General features: G+C 34.8%; 1 protein-coding gene across 7 annotated transcripts in view; it reads right to left on the minus strand.

Moving 5' to 3' along the window:
* PRMT3 (protein arginine methyltransferase 3) overlaps positions 1 to 26,413 on the minus strand; it is a 134,286-nt gene that overhangs the window by 72,610 nt on the left and 35,263 nt on the right. For all 7 annotated transcript variants that reach the window (XR_009055540.1, XM_057749758.1, XM_057749754.1 and 4 more), the window contains one exon: positions 7,521 to 7,620. Coding sequence is in view for 6 of the 7 variants with exons in the window: in XM_057749758.1 (XP_057605741.1) it covers positions 7,521 to 7,620 (100 nt within the window). In the remaining variant the exon portion in view is untranslated. The remainder of the gene's footprint in view (positions 1 to 7,520; positions 7,621 to 26,413) is intronic.

Here is a 26,413-nt window from a genome sequence, read left to right on the forward strand (position 1 = left end):
AAGCACAAATTAATAAAAATAAGGTTGAAGACTGAATTCATGAAAAGGTCAGCTAACCTCACATTCATTCAACTTCAAAGCTATAGTCCTGACTTTAAATTAGGTATCCCCAAATAAATATAAGTACTAAAAAGGGATAGAGAAAAGAGAGTGAAAACGGAACCAACCAAATCAATGTATACCCACCATTGAAAAATTTACTCAAAACAAGTAATCCATTGAGAGGTCAAGAACTTGTTCATAAGAACAGATGAACATTTAATGTAACTAACTCCAGCTAAAATTTTCATTTCACCTAAATAAATAATTACTTTAGAGTCCTGTCTCTGAATTTTGTCAATTTGGAGGATCTGTTAAAGATAGTATGAAAGGTCTATGCTCAAAGGGAGGAAAAATTGAGAACAATTTTCTCCATGAAGTCCATTAAATCAGTTTCAAAAAACTGTGTAAGTCATGGCTTCTTAAACCTGTCCCTTGAAGTACTTCTAATGGCTAAAGAGAATGAATTGGAATTCCTAAGGAATTAGGGAGTACCTTACTAAAATCAGCTCTGTAAGGGCTCAAAAAAATATGAAGGCAGGTGTTTTATCCTAAAAATCTGTGAGAATTTTGTATTTCACTCAATAAATATGCTAATAATGCCCCCCCTTGAATTTTCACACAGATATAATTTGTTATTTCTTAAACACATGACTGGAGGTTCTCTAAATCCAGGTTGTAGGACACTGGAGCAGGTATTATTTATTACAAATTGGTGGCATTTAAATGATTACTCAAGGCTTGTGAATCAACTGTCTGTCCCAGGATAATTCTTAGGTAGAACCACTTCATACTAATTATTATAGTAATTACAATGGAGCCAACTGAGTTACATTAAACAATCTGAGTTTGTACTGAATGCCCATCTGTCTGCGAATGCAAACTTAAAATTTAGGAGCTTACTTCCACTCCCAGGTAGAGGTAAACAGTATTACTAAAAAAAATTTTTTTTGATTGCTATACAATTTTAGAGTTTGAAATCAAAATTAACACATATTTCATGTTCTCTGGCTAATATACTGAAGAGTTTTGTAAGGACAGTTGATACATACTCCTGAATAACTTACACCCTTTATCTTTATAATTAAACTACACTTCATTGAGCAAAATGATTTTTTTTATAGAAAAGTAATGCATATAGGACGTAAGCACAACTAGAATGCAACATCATGGCAAAGGGAATTACGGAGAGCCAAAAAGCAAATGAATCTAATTGCATCGATCACATATGATGCACTGAATCTCTTGGCAAATGCAACTTCCAGAAATCTGATAAGAGATATAAAACATCTAAAGTATTATATTTCAAAAGCAAAAACTTACCCACAACACGTAACTGTTTCAATATAAACAACTTCCCTTAAAGGACTAAACATTTTCACTTAAATTTGGTCTCAAGCACAGAAAAAAAAATAGCACACATTTGAATATAATACGTATTACTACATTTTTAAAAATGTATCTGTAATATAAAATAGCCGGAGATCCATTTAAAGAATTTCTCAAGGGTTAAATTTTCCCTACAGCTACCAACAGCCCACTATTACAAAACAGTTTCCTCTCTAGAGTAAGAAATAAAATGGCTGCAGAGTGTGATCTGAATTTTAATTTAAACAAATATTAAGAGTAAATAAAGGAGAGGCTGGGGAGTGGTTAAGAGTGCAGTTAAGAAAAAATGTAAAGATTATAAAACTGAAGTAATTATACATAAGACGTCTATTCTTAATTACACTTTTACTCTCTCTGTTTTCATTTTATTCTTAATTCAGATGTCAGCACATTTATGAAAAATATGCTTACAAACCACAATCTTCCTTTCAGTGTTCAAATATGGTAACTCTCTCTCTGTTAATATTTATAGTACTCAAATTCTTATTGAATGTGTATTTTATATTTCATGTAAAGTAATTAGGTATTATCAGTACTGCCTAAAATTTGTTTACAGAGCAGCAAACTGAGGATTTTTCTTGAAACATACATACATTTTAATTAATATGAAGAAAAATATACAAAATATCCCCAACCCCAATAATCCACATCCATCAGCTGATTTTCATACTTCTTTGCACTCATCATAGGCAGAGTAACTTAGTAAATGCTAGCCATGGAAACAGAGGGTCTTCTGCTTTTACAAAGGGCTCATAAGCCAAGGCAGGAACCCCAAGAATATTCTTCCCTCAAGTATTAATATTCTTTATTTCACGAATATTTTCATTCCCAACTTTTATTTACTGAATAACCTACTCAAGTAGCTCATTCACTAGTTACAGAGTGCTTAAAAGATTGTACAGCTTTCAAAACTGAATGGCTAATTACTGAGATCTTATTATGTGCCAGAATGTTCTATGAAATTTACATGTATTGATTCATTTAATCCTCACAAAAATCCTGTGAAGTGGGTACTACTGTTATCTTCATTTTATACAGAAGGGAAGTGAGGCCCAGAAAGGTTCAGTAACATGCCCAAGGTAACAAACCTTTGGTGCAGCAAAATAGGGCCAAGAATTCAGGTGGTCTGACTCTGAAGCAATATTCTTAACTCTGTCATATGCTACATCCTTGCCTTCCTGTGATGTACAGAAAATTATACATAAGATCATGTCTGTGGCCAGTGAATTTCTCTCTGGGAAAGTTCTCTTATGATATATATTCCCCCATCATCCCTTTGGTAGAATATGACCATACCAAGGAAATGCTGGTTCCCAGTCTTAAAGAATGAAAAAAGGTACATGAATAATTAATTCTAATACACTTTTACAGTGTGTATATGTATATGTATAGAAGCATAAACTAAACTGCCAAAGAGAGGGGAAAAGAGATTTTATATGTGATGAAGGGGCAAAAAGGGAAAGCTGCATGAGTGACACGATGTCTGAGATGAGAGTTCCAGAACTACTAGCAGTTTGCCAGACAGGGAAGGAAAAACACATTAAAAGAAATAAGGCAATTTGCTAACATATATTTTGCTCTCATTAATCATCAGTTATCTTCCATTAAGGGGCAGACTATTTCTGCCAAAAACATACCAATAATAACATGACTTAAGGAATAGAAACAAAAGACATTAAAACAGTGATCTTTGCTGTCAAAACATTTTTTTTTACAGTTAATCTTATGTAACACTGTACTTTATTTTTGATTTTTAACCTTTGCTGTTTTTTATTATTTGCTATATTTTATTACTTGCTATATTTTATTTTTATTTATTGATTTTAAAAAATATCAAAAATCTGGCAGTAAAAAGATGTCTTTTTCTCTGATGGGACAACAGAAAAATAAGAAAAGCAAGGGAAAAAAATGGCAAGAGGTATAGAATTGAGGGAAAGGTATGTCTTACATTTCCTTATCTTGAACCACTGGACATGAGATTATGTCTACTTTTAAGTAGACAAAACAATACATACTAGACATATATGATTTTATTTTGCTTAAAATTTTCAGAGTAATAAATATACAAGAGGAAAAATAGAAGAGTTTAAAAAAATCCTTAAATTCAGGTTATAAAAATTATTTTTTGTTATGGACAGGAAAGGCAAAAATGCACCTATACAAATGAAAATTTGTGTTGTTAATTAGTTTCCTATATTTTCCCTAACTCTAAGATTAATTCAACTTATCTAATTTACTAAACTACCTACATAATTATTATTATATCATTTAAGGCAAGAAAGATCAGGGAAGGCCACCTCATCCTCACGGCAGTTGCCTGAAATGGCATGGCTTCACTGCCATATCAAACTAAAAACAACGAAGACATTACGACATCCACCAGTTGAAAATGTGACCTATGACAGGCTTCATGGCCCAGTTTCTGAACTGTTGATAAACCAAATCAGAAGTCATGTTTCTAAGTTATAAAAGCTATAAAATCCTGAAAAGCTATTTAACCAACAATAAACAATATTAAATATGAACAAAGGATACCCCATCATTGTGGGTGTGGGCCTGGGCATGAACATGCATGCACATTACACAGACACATTTATGCTGGTAAAAATGGGAAGGGAAAGCTGACAAAATTTTAGGTCACTTCTGTGAAAAGCAAGCCTAGATAGAAAAATTACAAGGGACTTTAGACAATCTGAATGTACATTATAAGTGATCATGACAATGTAGCTTAAAGTTCACCTAATGTATAATTTTGGTGATGGTCCTGATGACAGAAAATAACATGTCCAAATAAGAATCATCTCTGGCACCTGTATCATGCAATGCCAGGATCTTATCTATCTGTTTGTAAGGAGATCATGCTGAAAACTAGATGGAAAACAGCAACAACAAATGAGTCAATCTAGCTTTACTGGTTCACAGCACAAGCTTACTTTGAACAGTTTTATTAGGCGATCAGAAATGAGAAGTCATAAAGAATGGCTCTACCTGTACAGTGAAATGTAAAAAATGGGAACAGATACTCATAGGCATGAAAATTAACATTCTATAGAAATTAAACTGTTTCTATTTAACTGATAACAATTTTTATCAAATAGAACTTTCATTCAATTTTTATCAAATAGAACTTTCATTCATTTCATTTATTTCATTCAATAAAAATGAAAATGTAAAATTAAATGTAAGCCTAAATGTGGAAATACATACATGTAAAAGGCATGTGACAGTTTATTAACTGACACGCTAACAGCAATGATTTGGCTTTTAAAATTACATTCTAATCTAAGAACACCTTCCAAAAATAAAAGCAAAGTTCATGAACAGCTGTAGACAAAAAACATATTTAGATTAAGCCATGGAACAGTTAGTGGACCATAGTAGAAGAAAACAGATGTACATCTTTGCAATATATGATGCCTACAACGCTATATTGGATTACAAGTCCATCAAACATCTGTGTACGATTCTACAGGGTATTTTCTGTTTTTGGTCCTTCCTTGTTGAAAATACTTTTAAAAAGAGAAAAAATATCTATGCTATAGCTTAAATTTGGATTATTCTAGATTTTTGCATCCTTACTGCTGTATGTAAAAAAAAAAAAAAATCTTTCAAAGACAGAGGATTCTATGAAAGATATTTTAATTTTAAAATACTGGTTCATGAAAATGTGGCCTTAAAATAAACTTAGAATAGTCAGTTATTTGCCACTTGTCCACTGTTTAAGCCAAAGTAGCAATATCTGAAAAAATGTTGAATATATTTTAGGAAGCATACCTGCTCCTTGTTTAATTATGTAATTAGAATTTTCTAGCTTCTGAGCTCGGAAATCCTAGTAGAAGTACCAGAGTTAGGAGGCGACTTACTTAAAGAAGATACTACAAATGTTATTGCCAAGCCACAAAGATGACTCAGTAACTGCCACAAATTACAGTGTCTAATGCTCCACCTAACACATTTAACACAATCTGCTAGGATCCAACCTCACTGATGCTCACAAGGAAAGGCAGACATAAGATAATACATGGTCTCAAGTTATACCTTTGTGAAGAGGAAGAAAGAAAGTTCTTAGTTATTACTTCCTGGACACACGTATTTGCTTTCCTTACTGAAGAGTTTCTGAAAGCGCCTTGGTTCCAAACAACCAACCCCTTTCACCTCAGATCCCAATGACTCAGTATTGTTTATGTGACACTGCCTTCATGATCAAGGCAGAGATCATGCCTGATCAATCCTTCAAAATGAAAGCTGTCCTTTACATTAGAGTCTAACCACAAGGGCTAGAGAAACAAAATGAAAAAGCACTGCTACAAGAGCCCAGGCCCAGGGTCACACAGTGGATCTGGAATTATGACAAGTGGGAACTGGAGCCACAAAAGACACAGCTTCTGTCAGCAACACCACTAGAGGCAAAGAGAAGCAGAGAAATGCCCTGGCTTCTCCCTTCTGTGAATCTCCCATTAGTGTTTCCCATTAGATTCCCCAAACCCAATAGAAGTCAGCTGCCAGAGAAGCCTAGAAAAAAACGCCTGCAGCATTAGCCCTTCTCCATCAGAGCAAAGAAAGCAGAAGGGTGTAAAATCGATCTGAGGGCAAATAAGCCCAAGACCAGCATACCTTCCAGTAAAGTTCACATCATAATTGTGACAATCTCATAAATTCACTCAACCTAGCTAAGTTTTTACTTGTTACTATATCAACTGGCTCTAAGATTTCAACTGCATATTAACACTTCTAGACCACGTTTCAAGTTCTGAAATGAAAACTCCTGGAACATCACTATCCAGAAGGATAATTCTGATAGGCAGGGCAAGAACCCAGCGAGTTAACTGAGATGACAGGAAGTTTAGTAAAGCCTATCTTTTAGTTTGCTTCTAGTGTAATTTGAGGTAATTTTAAGGATGTATTTTCCAAGAAAAATAAAATGGTCCCTAGAAAAATGAGGATTATGTCAGCCAACATTTAGTATAAAGTACTTAAAGTTGTTGCCAAGCTGACGCCGCAAATGGACTTTCTCCAAAACTCTTTTCTGTAGTCTTTAAAAGATGTTGAATTTTTAATTACACGAACTAAACTCATTCCTTCTCACTCAATTCATAAGGGAAATCAGAATGCTGATACAAAGCATTTGGTATAAGAAGAATAATGATACTGTGATCAAGAATTATTAAAAGCCAAGCCTAGCATGAAAAAATTAACACACTGTTTCACATGCAAAAGAATTGCCAACAACAGTGACTGTCACTGTCTCTAAAACCACTACATTAAATCTGAACATTTCAAAAGCTCCCTGAAATCAGTGCTATTTTGCTAGAATTATTATTTTCTATGTTTATTCAAAATTTATAGATAATTGTAAAGCAGAACTCATTCTCTTCAAGAAGTTTCGATAGTCATTTAATGAAAATACATGTATCAAATACAGTTTTTTTAAAAAAAGCTTAACTTTCAAATGGTTAAAAAAACCTTTGTATTCTAGAAATAATATATACTTGTCTTAAAAGAAGTAGCATATCAGTAAGACAAATCGGTTGACAAATACCATTAATTTTACTTTACAGACACTTTAAAACAAATACTCTGGTCTTGATATGTGGTTTCAAAACCAAATTATAAAGCTATATAATGCACCTTAATTTTATTATCTTAATAATGCCCATAAATTTTATTTTATGTAATAAAGGACACTGATTACATGACCTAACAGATCAGAAAGACAGGATGTTAAGTATGACAAAAACAGTGGCAACATCACATTATTTTGACATAAACAGTCTTAGTAAATTCTTAACTAGTCCTTGTAGCCTTTTAGGCAAACATATTTAGGTCTCTACAAATCTAGAAAGTAGAAAAATAATAATTCTTTATTATGACTTTAAAAGTAAAATGCTAATTTATTCTCTTCTTTAAAAGATTATAAATGGCCAGTAAATAAGTACCATTTCAGAATAAACTATCATAAAGATTATAGCTGTTTTTAAAGTAATGCTACCATTCTGCCATTTATCAAATATAATTAAATGCAGAAAACCTGCTACTTTATTCATTGTCTTTTAAAAAAATTAATAAAAGTAGTTTTTTCTTCAAACACTTACCATCCACTCTGATATAATAACATCCACTTTTTCTACAGGAAGACAAACTTCTTCGATTTTTCCTTTTATCAGTATAACAGTATCTTCAAGTTTATTTAGTCTGAAAATTGTCATAATGAATTAAATTAGTATATTAAACAGATTCTGAAAACTAGTCCAATCACATAATTTCTTGGCAACCATTCATATTATTTTATGGAACCCAAAGGTATGTTTGTTCAAAGTTCATTCCCTGGGCACTGTAATTGCTTTTTGGTTACCTCATGAACCCACAAGAATGTTTCTGGTTAATACAACAATACAACTGAACCAGTGTTTACAGCTACAGCATGAAAAGAAACTGGAATTCTATTAAGAATACATATCAATAAAGTTAATGGGTCCTTGTTTTAAAAAAAAAAAAAAAGGGGGGGGGGGAACAGTGGAGACAGACAGACCAGACAACAAAAGTATATTTTAAAGGGAAATAGTGTGTCATAGTGCACAGAGAGTTAGGGCCAGAAGCTCTTACTATGAATTCCAGGTCCTCCAGCACTTGTCAGCTAAGTGATCTTCACCAAAGTACGTAACAATCTCAGCCTGTGTGTTTGTGTGTAAAACAGAAAGATGACGCCTTCCCTAACTACTTCACAATCTATTATGAGGATGAAATATTTGTGAAAGCTATGTACCCATCCTCAAGCACTATATAACGGTAACATTATTACGAATAACAAAATATTGTATGTTGTGTAAAACTTGAAATTATCCTCCACTCATAAATTACTTAACCTTGTCCAATAGCATTCATTAGATATTTTCACATGTTTGATCACAAGATTAGCACGTTTTTCACCCCCTCCTTTTGCAATTTCAAATAAATAACAGTTAAAGAAATAATTCCAAAAAGCTGAAAGTAAGCTACCAGGCTTATAACTAATTAAATAAATAAATCTGCAATCATCAAAGGATGTACATCTGATTTACAAAGGATTTTTTCTGCTAACAAAGGAGGGATTTTCCCCCCAAACTTCATTGAGGTATTATATACATAAAACTAAATGCAGGAGAAGATGCAAATCAACAGAATTAGAAATGAAAAAGGAGAAGTAACAATGGACACCTCAGAAATACAAAACATCATGAGAGACTACTACAAGCAACTATATGCCAATCAATTGGATAACCTGGAAGAAATGGATACATTCTTAGAAAAATACAATCTTCCAAGACTGAACCAGGAAGAAATAGAAACCATGAACAGACCAATCACAAGTACGGAAATTGAGGCAGTGATTAAAAATCTCCCAACACACAAAAGCCCAGGACCAGATGGGTTCACGGGCGAATTCTATCAAACATTTCGAGAAGAGTTAACACCTATCCTTCTCAGACTCTTCCAAAATATTGCAGAAGGCGGAGCACTCCCAAACTCATTCTACGAGGCTACCATCACCCTGATACCAAAACCAGGCAAAGATGTCACAAAAAAAGAAAACTACAAACCAATATCACTGATGAATACAGATGCAAAAATCCTCAACAAAATACTAGCTAACAGAATCCAACAGCACATTAAAAAAATCATACACCATGATCAAGTGGGGTTTATCCCTGGGATGCAAGGATTCTTCAATATACGCAAATCAATCAACGTGATACATCATATCAACAAATTGAAGGATAAAAACCATATGATCATTTCAATAGATGCAGAAAAAGCTTTTGACAAAGTTCAAAGTTTATGATAAAAGCTCTCCAGAAAATGGGCACAGAAGGAAATTGCCTCAACATAATAAAAGCCATATATGAAAAACCAAAAGCCAACATCGTTCTCAATGGGGAAAAACTGAAAGAATTCCCTCTAAGAACAGGAACAAGACAAGGGTGTCCACTCTCACCACTATTATTCAACATCATTTTGGAAGTTTTAGCCACAGCAATCAGAGAAGAAAAAGAAATAAAAGGAATCCAAATTGGAAAAGAAGAAGTAAAATTGTCACTCTTTGCAGATGACATGATATTATATATAGAAAACCCTAAAGACTCTACCAGAAAACTGCTAGCACTAATTGATGAGTTTAGTAAAGTAGCAGGATACAAAATTAATGCACAGAAATCTCTTGCATTCCTATACACGAACAACGGAAGAGCAGAAAGAGAAATTAAGGAAACTCTCCCATTCACCATTGCAACCAAAAGAATAAAATACCTAGGAATAAACCTGCCTAAGGAGGCAAAAGACCTGTATGCAGAAAACTTTAAGACATTGATGAAAGAAATCAAAGACGACACAAACAGATGGAGGGACATACAATGTTCCTGGATTGGAAGAGTCAACATCGTGAAAATGTCTGTACTACCCAAAGCAATTTACAGATTCAATGCAATCCCTATCAAATTACCAATGGCATTTTTCACAGAACTAGAGCAAGAAATCTTACGATTTGTATGGAAACACAAAAGACCCCGAATAGCCAAAGCAATCTTGAGAAGGAAAAATGGAGTTGGTGGAATCAGGCTTCCTGACTTCAAACTATACTACAAGGCCATAGTGATCAAGACAGTATGGTACTGGCACAAAAATAGAAAGGACGATCAATGGAATAGAATACAGAACTCAGAAGTAAGCCCAAGCACATATGGGCACCTTATCTTTGACAAAGGAGGCACGAGTATACAATGGAAAAAAGACAGCCTCTTCAATAAGTGGTGCTGGGAAAATTGGACAGCAACATGGAAAAGAATGAAGTTAGAACACTTCCTAACACCATACACAAAAATAAACTCCAAATGGATTAAAGACCTACATGTAAGGCCAGACACTAAAAAACTCCTAGAGGAAAACATAGGCAGAACACTCTATGACATACATCAAAGCAACATCCTTTTTTTTTTTTATTTTTTTATTTTTTTGGGGGTACACCAGGTTCAATCATCTGTTTTTATACACATATCCCCATATTCCCTCCCTTTCTTGACTCCCCCCCCCTCGAGTCCCCCCCACCCTCCCTGCCCCAGTCCTCTAAGGTATCTTCCATCCTCGAGCAACATCCTTTTTGACCCACCTCCTAGAATCATGGAAATAAAATCAAGAATAAACAAATGGGACCTCATGAAACTTAAAAGCTTTTGCACAGCAAAAGAAACCATAAACAAGACTAAAAGGCAACCCTCAGAATGGGAAAAAATAATTGCCTATGAAACAACGGACAAAGGATTAACCTCCAAAATATACAAGCAGCTCATGAAGCTTAATACCAAAAAGCAAATAACCCAATCCACAAATGGGCAGAAGACCTAAATAGACATTTCTCCAAAGAAGACATACAGATGGCCAACAAACACATGAAAAGATGCTCAACATCACGAATCATCAGAGAAATGCAAGTCAAAGCCACAATGAGGTATCACCTCACACCAATCAGAATGGCCATCATCACAAAGTCTGGAAACAACAAATGTTGGAGAGGGTGTGGAGAAAAGGGAACTCTCCTGCACTGTTGGTGGGACTGTAAGTTGGTACAGCCACTATGGAAAACAATTTGGAGGTTCCTTAAAAAACTACAAATAGAACTCCCATATGATCCAGTCATCCCACTCCTGGGCATATACCCAAAGAAAACCATAATCCCAAAAGAAACTTGTACCATAATGTTTATTGCAGCACTATTTACAATAGCCAGGACATGGAAGCAACCTAAATGCCCATCAACAAATGAATGGATACAGAAGATGTGGCATATATATACAATGGAATATTACTCAGCTATAAAAAGGGATGAGATGGAGCTATATGTAATGAGGTGGAAAGAACTACAATCTGTCATACAGAGTGAAGTAAGTCAAAAAGAGAAGGACAAATATTGTATGCTAACTCACATATACAGAATCTAAAAGTGGTACTGATGAACTCAGTGACAAGAACAAGGATGCAGATACAGAGAATGGACTGGAGAATTCGAGGTATGGGAGGGGGCGGGGGGTGAAGGGGAAACTGAGACGAAGCGAGAGAGTAGCACAGACATATATATACTACCAACTGTAAAATAGTCAGTGGGAAGTTGTTGTATAACAAAGGGAGTCCAACTCGAGGATGGAAGATGCCTTAGAGGACTGGGGCAGGGAGGGTGGGGGGGACTCGAGGGGGGGGAGTCAAGGAAGGGAGGGAATACGGGGATATGTGTATAAAAACAGATGATTGAACCTGGTGTACCCCCCAAAAAATTTAAAAAAAATTAAAAAAAAAAAACAACAATGCATTTTAAAGGGTAAATTTTATTGAATTTGAAAAAAAAACAGAGATACTTGGGTGACCACCACCATGATTATCAGTATACAGACATTTCTATCTTCTTCCAGATTCATTAGTGCTCCTTCCCAGAAAATCCTCCCATCCACAGGCAACCACTGACTTCTTCTTTTTACTATATATTAAAATTTGTATTTTGTAGAGTTTTATATAAATGGAATCATATTGAATATACCCTTTTGTGTCTGGTTTCTTTCAATAAGCACACTTTTTAGATTCATGCGTATCTTCCTATATCAGCAGTTCCATTCCCAGTTATTGTTGAGTAGTATTCCACTGTATGAATAAAACACTTTTGTTCACCCACACACCTGGGATGGACTTCTGGATTATTCTAGCTTTGGACTACCATGAATAAAGCTACTAACATTTATGTATAAGAATTGCTCTGTTAAATGGAACTTTTCAGGGAACTGCAATTTTGTTTTATAAAGTTCATATACAATTTTACATTCCCACAAGCAATATATGAGCATTCTTATTGCTTCACAACCTAGTCAACTTAGTATTGCTGATCTTTTAAATTTTAACTGTGTGGTAAGATGTCTTTATGATTAAAAGTTACATTTTCCTAATGACCAAGTATTTTTTCCATATGCTTCCTAGCCGTATACCCCTATCATCTTTTGTTCAGATGTTTTGCCCATTTAAAAAATTGGGTCAATTGTATTCTTATTACTGAATTTTAAGAGTTCTTTACATCTTCTGGATAAAAACCCTGACAGATTTACGTATAGTGAGTATTTTCTTCCATCCCATGGCTTTTTCATTTTTTTAATGATATGTTTTGAAGAGCTAAGGGTTTCAATTTTGATAGAGACCAATTTATCATTTTTTTGCTTTTGTGGTTCATGCTTTTGGTGACATATCTAAGAAATCTTTGCCTACATCAAATATTTTCACCTGTGTTTTCTTCTAAATTTTTTTTTTAGTTTCCATTTTGAGTTAGTTTTTCCAGTATAGCACCATGATCATTTTTTTCCATATATAATGAAAAAACTGTTGGAAAAACTATCACAAGTGATAGTTTCAACTTTGTTAAAAAAAAGTATCACCCATCCATGGAATTACTTCAGAATCTTTGTCAAAATCAGTTAAGCATATATGTGTAAGCTTATTTCTGCACTTTCAGCTCTGCCCCAAGATTTAGATGCATATCCTCATGCTAATACAATGCTTTCTTGATTTTTATAGCTTTAACTTAAGTAACGATGTCTGACAGTGTATGTCCTTTACCTTTATTCTTCCTTTACAATTCTTTTGTATATTCTAGGTTGTTTGTGTTTCCATATGAATTTTAGGATCACCCCGTTTTTCTGCATTTTCCAATGTTTAAATCTTAAACATATTTTGTTAAATTTATCCATAAATGTTTGATGATTTTGATTGTATTGTAATGGTATACATTTTTTAAGTTTCAATTTCTAGTTGTTTGTGGCTACTAACAGAAGCATAATTGATTTTTATATTTTGACCCTGAATTCCACTGACTGTGATAAAGGTTTTAGTTTCAGCACAGTTTTAGTGGCTATTTTATAGATTTCTTAGGATTTTACATGTACATGATCATGCCATCTGGGAGTAATGACAGTTTTACTTCCTTCAAATCTGTCTTCTATTTCCTTTCCTTGGTTTATTGTACTTGTTAGAGTACCCTGAGGAAAAAGAACAAAGCTGGAAGCAGAACCCTCCCAAAGTTCAGACAATACTGTAAAGCTACTGTAATCAAAACAGCATGGTATTGGCACAAAAACAGACATATGGATCAATGGAACAGCAAAGAGATCCTGAAAACAAAGCTACACGCATGCATTCAATTAATTTTTGACACAGGGGGCAAGAATATACAATGGAGGAAAGACAGTCTCTTTAGCAAGTGGTGTTGGGAAAGCTGGACAGCTGCATGTAAATCAATTAAGTTACAACATTCCCTCACACCGTACACAAAAATAAACTCAAAATGGCTTAAAGACTTAAATATTTAAGACATGATACCATAAAACTCCCAGAAGAGAACACAAGTAAAACAGTCTCTGACATAAATTGTAACAATGTTTTCTTAGCTCAGTCTCCCAAGGCAACAGAAATAAAAGCAAAAATAAACAAAAGGGACTTAATCAAACTTACAAGCTTTTGTACAGCAAAGGAAACTAAAAACAAAATAAAAAGACAACCTACAGACTGGGAGAAAATATTTGCAAATGATGTGACTGACAAGAGCTTAATTTCGAAATATACAAACAGCTCATAATACTCAATAACAAAAATAACAAACATCTCAGTGAAAAAATGGGCACAAAACCTAAGTAGACATTTCTCCAAAGAAGGCATACAGATGGTCAATAGGCACATGAAAAGATGCTCAACGTACCACCTCACACTGGTTAGAATGACCATCATTAAAAAGTCTACAAATAACAAATGCTGGAGAGGATGTGGAGAAAAGAGAACCCTCCTACACTGCTAATGGAAATGCAAATTAGTGCAGCCACTATGGAAAACGGTATGGAGGTTCCTTTAAAAATTAAAAATAGAACTACCACATGAACCAGCAATTCCACTCATAGGTATATATCTAGAAAAAATAGAAATGCTAATTCAAAAAGATACATTCACCACAATGTTCATAGCAGCACCAAATACAATAGCCGAGACACGGAAGCAACCCAAGTGACCAGCAACAGATGACTGGATTAAGATGATATGATACACACACACTCACAATAGAATATTACTCAGCCATTAAAAAGAATGAAATACTGCCATCTGTAGCAACATGGATAAACCTAGAGAATATTATGCTTAGTGAAATAAGTCAGACAGAGAAAGATAAATACTGTATGTATCATTCATATGTGGAATCTAAAAAGTAATACAAATGAATGTATATACAAAACAGAAAAAGACTCATAGAAATAGAAAACAAACTTATGGTTACCAAAGGGGAAAGGGGGGAGGGATAAATTAGGAGTTTGGGATTGGCAGATACAAACTGTTATATATAAAACAGATGAACAACAAGGTCCTACTGTATAGCACAGGGAATCATAATAATGGAAAAGAATACGAAAAAGAATATATATATGTGTAACTAAATCATTTCACTGTATACCAGAAACTAGCACAACACTGTAAATCAACTATATGTCAAATTAAAAAATTAAATAAATATTCAGCATCTTGATACTCTTATTATTGAAATAACTTATTTATAGTTTACTTCTGATAACTATATTCATATTACTAGGGAACAACAGTCTTTTTCCTTCATTTCCAGTTCTTATACCTTTCTTTTCACCTCCTTGTTCCACTGTCTAAGATCTCCTTTACAGTGTTGAATAGAAGAGGTGATGGCAAGTATCCCTGTCCTGTTCCTGAACTTAAAGTGAATGCTTTCAAAGCTTCATCAAGTTGTAGGCTGTAGTTTTTGTTTCCATAGATACATTGTATCATCTCACAATATAAGCTTCTAGTTCTAGTTTGCTAAGAGTTTTAATATATAGATACACTGAAGACATATGCAATTTTATCAGTCTTTTTTTTCTGAGATATCTCAATAGATTTTTTTGGTTGAGCTTTCTCAAAATTAACCAAACGTGTATTCTTGGGATAAACTTTACCTGACAGTATATTGTTCAATTAGTTTTCTAATATTTTGAATAGGATGTCTGCATGTCTGTTCATAAATGAGTGATCTGTAATTTTCTGTTCTACTGCCTTAGTAGAGTTTTGGTATAAAGGTTATACTGGCCTCATATATGGATGCTTGATTCCTGACATAGATGACAGTGCAAAGTAGAGAGGAAAGAATGGTCTTTGCACTAGGTCATTTAAACAGATTACAAATAAAAGTAGAGAGGAAAGAATGGTCTTTGCACTAGGTCATTTAAACAGATTACAAATAACAGTAACAATAATAATAATAAAAAGCCAGATCAATACCTCATACCATATACAAAAAAACAATGCCTAGGGCTTCCTAGGTGGCGCAGTGGTTGAGAATCCACCTGCCAATGCAGGGGACACGGGTTCAATCCCTGCTCCAGGAAGATCCCACATGCCATGGAGCAACTAAGCCCATGCGCCACAACTACTGAGCCTGTGCTTTAGAGCCCGTGAGCCACAACTACTGAGCCCATGTGCTGCAACTACTGAAGCCCACACTCCTAGAGCCCGTGCTCTGCAACAAGAGAAGCCACGGCAATGAGGAGCCCACGCACCACAACAAATAGCCCCCACTCACCGCAACTAAAAAGAAAGCCTGCGCACAGCAAAAAGACCCAACACAGCCAATAAAATAAATAAATAAATTTATAAAAAAACAAACAAACAATGCCTACTAGATTACAAACTAAAAGTAAAAAACACAACTATAAAATTTTACAAGAGAATATAGGAAAACACCTCCATAAGGTTTCTTACGCAACTCATATATAGTGGCAACCATGAACTAGAACGATGCTCATGAAAACTGAGAATTTCAGTACATCAAAAGACACTATGAAGAGAGTGAAAAGGCAAGCAAGAATGAGAACTTTTTCATTATAAACAAATATAAAAAAAAAAGATTGCCTACAAGTAAATAAGAAAAAGGCCCAACTCAATGGAAACCTCAGCAAAACATGTCAACAGATATTTCACAGAAAAGGAAATCCAAGTGTCCAATAATCACATGAAAAGGTGCTCAGCCTCATTAACAATCACAGAAATGCAAATTTAAATTGCAATGACACACTGCTATAAAACCAATTGGAAAAAATTCTTAAAGGTAGGCAATACCAACCAGAACTGTTATATACCACTAGTAGAAGTATAAATTGATATAACCACTTTGGAAAATAGTCTGGCAATAGCAAGAAAATTTGAAGTTACATATATCTCAAAGCCTGCAATTTTATTTGTAAATATATACCCCACAGACGTGTGTACCAGGAACATATACAAGAAGTTCATAACAAAATCATTCTTAATAGACCCAAAGTGGAAAACACAAAGATTCCCATCAAGAACAGAAAAGACAAACTGGGATATATCAATCAACGGCCTTCTATGTAACAATAAACATGAAAGAACACCAAAAATAACATTGAGCAAAACAAGCTAGATAAAAAGAATGCATCATATATGATTTCATTTATCTCAAGATCAAAACTGAGGAAACTAAACTATGCCCATTTAAGTGGTTAAAATATAAAGCAATATAAAGAAAGTTATTACTACGAAAGTCAGGATGGTAGTTACTTCAATCAAGCAGGGAGAGCATCGGACTGAGAAAGGGCAAATGGAGGTGGGAGGAATTCTCAAGTGCTGGAGATGTTCTCCTTCCTATTATTTATTCATACTTACCCATAAGAGGACACATAATTTATGTGCTGTGTTATGCACTTCTAAATATGTACATTTCACACAAAGGTAAAAAAGGATGTTTATATCATATCTGAGTTTTTTCAAAGAGGTATTTAATAAAATTCTCTATGATGAAATTGCCGTAGTTCCTTACTATTTACTGAAATATTTACTCAGGCTTTAACAATTACAAACACTTCAAAGGAAACAAAAAATAATCTTCTTAAAAAAGCAAAATGTTCCCATTGCCTTAGAAATATCTTCAGAATGCTCACGTTGAAACAAGATGTGTCCTGTAAAAGGCCATCTGCTCAGGCTGTTTATTGTCTGCTACAAGTCATAATCCTATTTGCCTCAGTAATTACTTGTTCAAATATAAATATAACTGGAAAGATTAAGATTTCAGGGAATACACAGAAAAAAGAGACAAAGGCCATAATTCCCAGTAATTCTGTATTAAAACATTGCAACACAGATATCATTCATGTAGATAACCCCTTTTATGTGACTCCTCTTCTTAATCACCACCTGATTTACCATTCATGAAGAAAACTATAGATTTTACTTACTTTTCTTTTCTCAAGTGGCCAATTACTAAACCTTACGTTAGCATAAAAACGTCTGAAATGAATTCTATCTCTGGAAACACCTGCTCAAAAACTAGCACAGCTTTAATCCACAGAAATACAGCACCGTAATAAAAAGGGTATGTTAAGTAAGTCTCAACTAATCCAATAAACACTAAAATTATCTATTTTTCTGAGTGGACATTTTGTTAGAACAAGAATCACCATCCTAAATTATTTCCTATCTTAAAAGTAGCAACTTAACTTTCATCTCATGATACAGGGACATCATCGTGATTAATTACCTGATTGTGGGCATAAAGAGATAAAAGACATAGTCTGTGCACTTAAGAACACATGGTCCAAGGGATTCAGAACAATAAAGAACACAGGGTCCATAGGAACTAATATAATAAGCCCTTAACTGAGCAACATTTGACCTTAGTCAGGAAAAGAGACAGCATCCACAAAGATGTATATGAGTATGGGGGTAAAGGAGGGTACCTCATCTCTATGTGCACAAACTGCCTGTGTGTATGTGTGCGTATGTGTGTGTATGGAAGAGAAATCACAAATCTAAAGAGCTATAAATAGTTTAGTATGATTAGAGCAACAAGAGGTACTATGTAGTGACAAAGTTGAGAGGTAGGTAGAGGTGATGTTAAAGAGCCTAGACTTTATTCAGAGACAATAAGGAGCCATTTGAGGATTTTTAGAATGAGAAATGTAGGATCAAATTTGTAATGTACTTCTACCCAATGTGATTTTGATAAGAAACATAGTCTGGGTTCTAAGGAAGAACATGGTCTAGCAGGGAGACACACATGCAAACAGCATAAAGTACCACAGGGATTCATACAATGAACACCTTATTTTCTAAATGGCATTTAAAGTTGGTGACAAAATGATTATAAAGTTCACATACAACACATGGGTGATAACTATTTTTCCAAAATGCATATGGGGAGGGGGGCAGGGAGCGAATACCCTGACATAAAAATATACAAGGTATAATACTACTTTGCTTTCAGTTCACTATGGCACCCAAGCATACACATTTCTCTCTTGTTCCCCAAGTACGCTGAAATGACAATAAAGTAATACAAAATGTAAGAAATTGATAAATGCATGGAGATTTTAGAAGGTGATATCAAAGAACCAAAGATTCTGATAATTTAGTGGGGGAAGAAAGAGGAATCAAATCATTGTGGTAAACTTGTGAAGAAGGATCCAGTGCTCAGCACACACATCAGAGATGACTACAGTGGAGGTGGGAGCCATTCTTCACAACACAAATCCCTGGCGTCAAGAGGTATACAAAGTGGAAGTGACAAAGGGCCTGCAAAGTCAGAGCAAAAGTGGTGCCCAGAACAGTTCTCCTTCCATCCTTCTGCGGGAGATGAAAGAAAACCCATACCAATTACCTTTATTTAACAATCTAGTCCTCCATTCATAAATGTAAAAAAAGCAAGATTTCTTAACTATTTGAGATGGGGGAAAGATGTAAGGACATTCCATAAACAAAAAATACTACCAGGCACATAATTTCAATGCAGGGGCCAGACTTGGAATCAGAACAAGGCTATTCCATGAGCTGCTTCCTTCCCAAATGTATCTGTGTTTAAAGGTGTGAAGCTGTGGAATTACTAACACTGAGGACATTTATTATTTAAAATTATCAGTAGCTTAGCTTGTAATAGAACGAAAAAAAAATGAGGAAAGAACAATGTGGATTCAAGCAGAGACAATGGGTTTTCAGTCTCTAGGGTGGGCAATTTATCTGGCTTTGAACGTTTGATGTCCTGCATCTTGAAAATTCATTCATTCATTCACTGAACAAGTATCTACATTAAATACCTACCTATGTGCCTGGTACCCTTCCAGGTGGTTGGGGCACATCCATGAATAAAACAGAGAAAAATCCCCGTCTAACTTTGGGGAGCTGATATTCTAGTACAGCTTACATTTCCATGTATTTCATCCTGTGACCTAACTCTTTAAAAAGCCTTACCAAAATGTTGATAGTGAGATCTCATATCAGGATCAGAGGTAATTTTTAGTTTCTCCTTTATCCTCTTATGTCTTCCCAACATGAAACAACTTTTTACCCCCTTTCTTCCTTTATCTATTTAAAGGGGAGGAGAATTGGTAGGGAAATCAATCTGGCTGCACTAAGAGAGTAATGACAGAGAGCCAAATAACTCAGTACAAACAACTGAGCTACTTATGTGCAGATGCGTTAATTCAGGTGAGAACATAAGAAATATAAGAATGTGAATTAAGGCATGGATTTAAGAAACATCAACAGTAGAAGAGGGATGGATTTGAGAAACAGTTTTTGTTTACCATTTTAGCCTCATCAATGGTTCAAAGTTCCCTTCAGCTTTAAATTACTCTTCTATTATTTCTATTAAATTTAGAAACAAAATATGAAGGAACACCTCTTACTTCAAGAATTTATCCTGGTGTATTTTGTGATCTTGTTCCAAATCTTATATATAACACCACTATCTTTAAATTCACTATGTTAAGTTACCTCATTCTTCTCAAAAAACTTTTACTAAGTATCTAAAAATATTAAGAAGATTAAAGCTCCTGTCCTAAAATCTAGAGAAGGACACTTACATAAATATGACAATGGATCTAGGTTTTTCTTTTCTTTTTTTTCAAATGAATTTATTTATTTATTTTATTTATTTATTGGCTGCGTTGGGTCTTTGTTGCTGCATACGGGCTTTCTCTAGTTGCTGCGAGAGGGGGCTACTCTTCATTGTGGTACATCTTTGATATCATACTGAGATTGAAAGTATTGCATTGTAGCCATATGATGGATCAACCTTCTCATGAAAACTCCTCTGCAAAAACATCCAAAAGTCTGAATAACAAGCTATTCCATGGCAGAGTCAATGAGAAACCAAAGGCAGCCAGAGTAATGGTAAAAATAATTACCAGAAGCTACCTCTGCTTCCTGAGTGTGAACACTGGATACAAGTGTCTGGCAACTGAATAGCTTTGCTATCCTTAGGTAAGTTTATGTTTCTGAAATGATAATTCACTGGAATGTGACAGCAAGAAAAAGAAACAATTTCTCATCCCTTCCATCTATTACTTTGAGTTCTATTTGCCCCTGCTTTTGAGAATCCATATTCTACTTTATTCATGTCTGCAATCTCACCACAAGCCTGACCTTCTTAAATCCCAATTTACATATAAATAATTTATATATATATAAGCCCTAATATATATATACACACATATATATATCAGTTTACATTAAAGCCAAAACTTACTTCATTCTAAACTCACTTCTTCAGAAATGTTAGATCTCTTTTTTAAATAAAGAAAAGAGACAGAAATTATTATTTTGAACACAATTTAAGGATTGTAAGTTTAATATATTTAAAAGAACAATGAAATGTATTTTAAAAGCATCTATCGTTTGGTTGCTCCGCGGCATGTGGGATCTTCCTGGAGCTGGGATCGAACCCGTGACCTCTGCATTGGCAGGCGGACTCCCAACCACTGCGCCACCTAGGAAGCCCCTCTTTTTTCTTTTTTAATTACAATCTTAGTGCTAAGGGATCTACACGTTCTATAACATATTTTTTATCCTACTTTTTACTTCTATTTTTATTTTTAGCCTTTTTATATATTTCTATTTCTAGCTAGCCTTTTTTGTAGTGCTGAGTTTATTTCCCATATCTTCTTTTCTTATCTTTTATACATTTCTATTTTTTTCTTTTTGTTTTTATATTTCCAGTCATACTATGCTCTTCTGCTACTCTGTGTTCTATCCCTTTTTAGTTTATTTTATCTTATTATAGTTTAAATCAATATTATTGGTCTGCTCTGTATCCTTGCTTTATTCTTCAGATGACACACTGCTTTGGTTTTTGCTATTAAGTTTTGTCTTTATATTAGTTCTAATTATAATTGTTTGATTTCGTTTTGGGAATCTTCAGTCTGGTTGTTCTCTTGCTCTTAATTATATTTAATCCTCGTTTTCACAATTTCCCTACTTTTGTGTCTGTGTGTTTTTGTTTTTGTTTTTTTTTTTTTTGTTTTGAACTTTTGTTGGTTTTCTCTTTGATTGTCTGATTGCATTCTGGGGTGCTTCTGTCAGGTTGTTCTAGTGCTTTATGTTCTACTGCGTTCGGTATTTGTGTTTCTTGTGCATGTATGTGTTTCCCTGATTTAGTATTTGTTTGACTTAACCTTTGGCATTAGTCTGGGGCTTGGATAGTCTTTTTTAATCCCCTTTATTGCCAGGAAAAGCGACCTCTGGAGTCTGGATTACTCGACCAGAGGTGTAGTTGGAGGCTCTGGGGAGGGAGCACCGAATCCAGGATGCTAGACCACTAAATAGTCCTCAACAACAGGGAAGATTAACCACAGAGAATTCTCATAGAGGCCTCCATCAGAGTCTAAGACCCGGCTTCACCCAACTGTCTGCAACTGCCCGTGCTGGATACCTCACACCAAACTACAAACAAGACAGGAACACAAACCCACCCATCAGCACACAGACTACCTAAAGCCATATTAACTTCACAGATACCCTAAAACACACTATCTAATAGGCCCTGCTCATCAGAGAGAAAAGACTCAGATCCACACACCAGAAAGCAGGCACCAAACCCTCCCACCAGGAAGCCTAGTCAAGACACTGGACCAACCCCACCACAGGGGGCACAAAGCAGAAACAAGAGGAATTACTACTAGGCAGCACAGGGAAAGGAGACAGCAAATACTAGAAAACAGACAAAATGAGAAAACAAAGAAACACCTTGCAGGCAAAGGAGCAAGATAAAAACCCACAAGACCAAATAAATGAAGAAGAAATAGGAAATATGCCTGAAAAAGAATTCAGAGTAATGATAGTAAAGATGATCCAAATCTCGAAAACAAAATAGAGAAAATACAAGGAACATTTAATAAAGGCCTAGAAGAACTAAAGAACAAACAAACAGTAATGAGCAACACAATAACTGAAATTAAAAATACTCTAGATGGTATAACCAGCAGAATGACTGAGGCAGAAGAACGAGTAAGTGAGTTGGAAGACAGAATGGGGTAAATAACTGCCACAGAGCAGGAAAAAGAAAAAAGAATAAAAAGAATGGAAGACAGTCTCAGAGACCTTGGTGACAACATTAAGCACACCAACATTTGAACCATAGGCGTCCCAGAAGAAGAAAAAAAGAAACTGAGAAAATATTTGAAGAGATTATAGTGGAAAACTTCCCCAACATAGGAAAGGAAATAATTAATCAAGTCCAAGAAGCACAGAGAGTCCCATACAGGGACTCAAGGAGAAATACACCAAGGCACATATTAATCAAGCTAATGAAAATTAAACACAAAGAAAAAATATTAAAAGCTGCAAGAGAAAAGCAACAAATAACAGATAAGGGAAAACCCATAAGGATAACAGCTGACCTTTCTGTAGAAACTCTGCAGGCCAGAAGGGAGTGGCAGGATACACTGAAAGTCCTGAAAGAAAAAAACCTACAGCCAAGAATACTCTACCCAGCAGGAATCTCATTCAGATTCGACAGAGAAATCAAAAGCTTTACAGACAAGCAAAAGTTAAGAGAATTCAGCACCATCAAACCACCATTACAACATGTTATTGCTAAAGGAACTTTTCTAGGCAGGAAACACAAGAGAAGAAAAGGACATACAAAAACAAACACAAAACAATTAAGAAAATGGTAATAGGAACATACATGTCAATAATCACCTTAAATGTAAATGGATTAAATGCACCAACCAAAAGACACAGACTGGTTGAATGGATACAAAAACAAGAGCCTTCTATATGCTGTCTACAAGAAACCCACTTCTGACCAAGGGATACATATAGACTGAAAGTAGAGGGATGGAAAAAGATATTCCATGCAAATGGAAGTCAAAAGAAAGCTGGAATAGCAATACTCATATCAGACAAATTAGACTTTAAAGTAAAAACTATTACAAAAGATAAGTAAGGACACTACATAATGATCAAGGGATCCATCCAAGAAGAAGATATAACAGTTGTAAATATCTATGCACCCAACACAGGAGCACCTCAATACATAAGGCAAATGCTAACAGCCATAAGAGGGGAAATCAACAGTAACACAATAGTAGGAGACTTTAACACCCCACTTACACCAATGGACAGACTTTAAATGACACATTAGACCATCTCAACTTAATTGATATTTATAGGACATTCCATCCAAAAACGACAGAATACACTTTCTTCTCAAGTGCCCATTGAACATTCTCCCAGATAGATCACATCTTGGGTCACAAATCAAGCCTCAGTAAATTCAAGAAAATTGAAATCACATCAAGCATCTTTTCCGACCACAATGCCATGAGACTACATATCAATTATAGGAAAAAAAACTATAAAAAAATACAAACACATAGAGGCTAAACAATACATTTATAAACAACCAAGAAATCACTGAAGAAATCAAAAAGGAAATGAAAAAATACCCAGAAACAAACTACAATGAAAAAACAGCAACCCAAAACCAATGGGATGCAGCAAAATCAGTTCTAAGAGGGAAGTTCATAGCAATACAGTCCTACCTCAAGAAACAAGAAAAATATCAAATAAACAACCTAACCTTACACCTAAAACAGTTAGAGAGAGAAGAACCAAAAAACCCCAAAGAGAACAGAAGGAAAGAAATCATAAAGATCAGATCAGAAATAAACGAAAAGGAAATGAAGGAAACAATAGCAAAGATCAATAAAACTAAAAGCTGGTTCTCTGAGAAGATAAATAAAATTGATAAACCATTAGCCAGACTCATCAGGAAGAAAAGCAAGATGCAAATCAGCAGAATTAGAAATGAAAAAGGAGAAGTAACAACTGACACCGCAAAAATACAAAAGATCATGAGCAGCTACTACAAGCAACTACATGCCAATAAATTGGATAACCTGGAAGAAATGGATAAATCCTTAGAAAAGTACAATCTCCCAAGACTGAACCAGGAAGAAATAGAAACTATGAACAGACCAATCACAAGTAAGGAAATTGAGATTGTGGTTAAAAATCTCCCAACAAATAAAAGCCCAGAGCCAGATGGCTTCACTGGCAAATCTATCAAACATTTAGAGAAGAGCTAACACCTATCCTTCTCAAACTCTTCCAAAATATAGCAGAAGGAGGAACACTCCCAAACTCATTCTATGAGACCACCATCACCCTGATACCAAAACCAGGCAAAGATGTCACAAAAAAAGAAAATTACAGGCCAATATCACTGACGAACATAGATGCGAAAATCCTCAACAAAATACTAGCTAACAGAATCCAACAGCACATTAAAAAGATCATACACCATGATCAAGTGGGGTTTATCCCTGGAATGCAAGAATTTTCAATATACGCAAATCAATCAACATGATACATCATATTAACAAACTGAAGGATAAAACCCATATGATGATAACCTCAATAAATGCAGAAAAATCTTTTGACAAAACTCAACATCCATTTATGCTTAAAAACCCTCCAGAAAATGGGCATAGAAGGAAACTACCTCAACATAATAAAAGCCATATATGACAAACCAACAGCCAACATCATTCTAAGTGGTGAAAAACTGCAAGCATTCCTTCTAAGAACAGGAAGAAGACAAGGGTGTCCACTCTCACCATTATTATTCAACATAGTTTTGGAAGTTTTAGCCACAGCAATCAGAGAAGAAAACAAAATAAAAGGAATCCAAATTGGAAAAGAAGTAAAACTGTCACTCTTTTCAGATGACATGATATTATACATAGAAAACCCTAAAGATGCTACCAGAAAACTGCTAGCACTAATCAATGAATTTAGTAAAGTAGCAGGATACAAAATTAATGCACAGAAATCTCTTGCATTCCTATACACTAACAACAAAAGAGCAGAAAGAGAAATTAAGGACACACTCCCATTTATCACTGCAACAAAAAGAATAAAATACCTAGGAATAAACTTGCCTAAGGAGGCAAAAGACCTGTATGCAGAAAACTTTAAGACATTGATGAAAGAAATCAAAGATGGTACAAACAGATGGAGAGACATACCATGTTCTTGGATTGGAAGAATCAACATTGTGAAAATGACTATCCTACCCAAAGCAATTTACACATTCAATGCAATCCCTATCAAATTACCAATGGCATTTTTCACAGAACTAGAACAAGAAATTTTTCCATTGGTATGGAAACACAAAAGACCCCGAAGAGCCAAAGCAATCTTGAGAAGGAAAGATGGAGTTGGTGGAATTAGGCTTCCTGACTTCAAACTATACTACAAGGCCACCGTGATCAAGACAGTATGGTATTAGCACAAAAATAGAAAGGAAGATCAATGGAACAGAATAGAGAACCCAGAGGTAAACCCAAGCACATATGGGCACCTTATCTTTGACAAAGGAGGCAAGAATATACAATGGAAAAGAGACGGCCTCTTCAATAAGTGGTGCTGGGAAAATTGGACAGCTACATATAAAAGAATGAAATTAGAACACTTCCTAACACCATACACAAAAATAAACTCAAAATGGATTCAAGACCTAAATGTAAGGGCAGACACTATAAAACTCTTTGAGGAAAACATAGGTAGAACACTATGACATACATCAAAGCAAGATCCTTTTTGACCCACCTCCCAGAATAATGGAAATAAAATCAAGAAT

This window comes from Hippopotamus amphibius, chromosome 9, assembly GCF_030028045.1.
Source record: "Hippopotamus amphibius kiboko isolate mHipAmp2 chromosome 9, mHipAmp2.hap2, whole genome shotgun sequence".
Classification (NCBI taxonomy): domain Eukaryota; kingdom Metazoa; phylum Chordata; class Mammalia; order Artiodactyla; family Hippopotamidae; genus Hippopotamus; species Hippopotamus amphibius.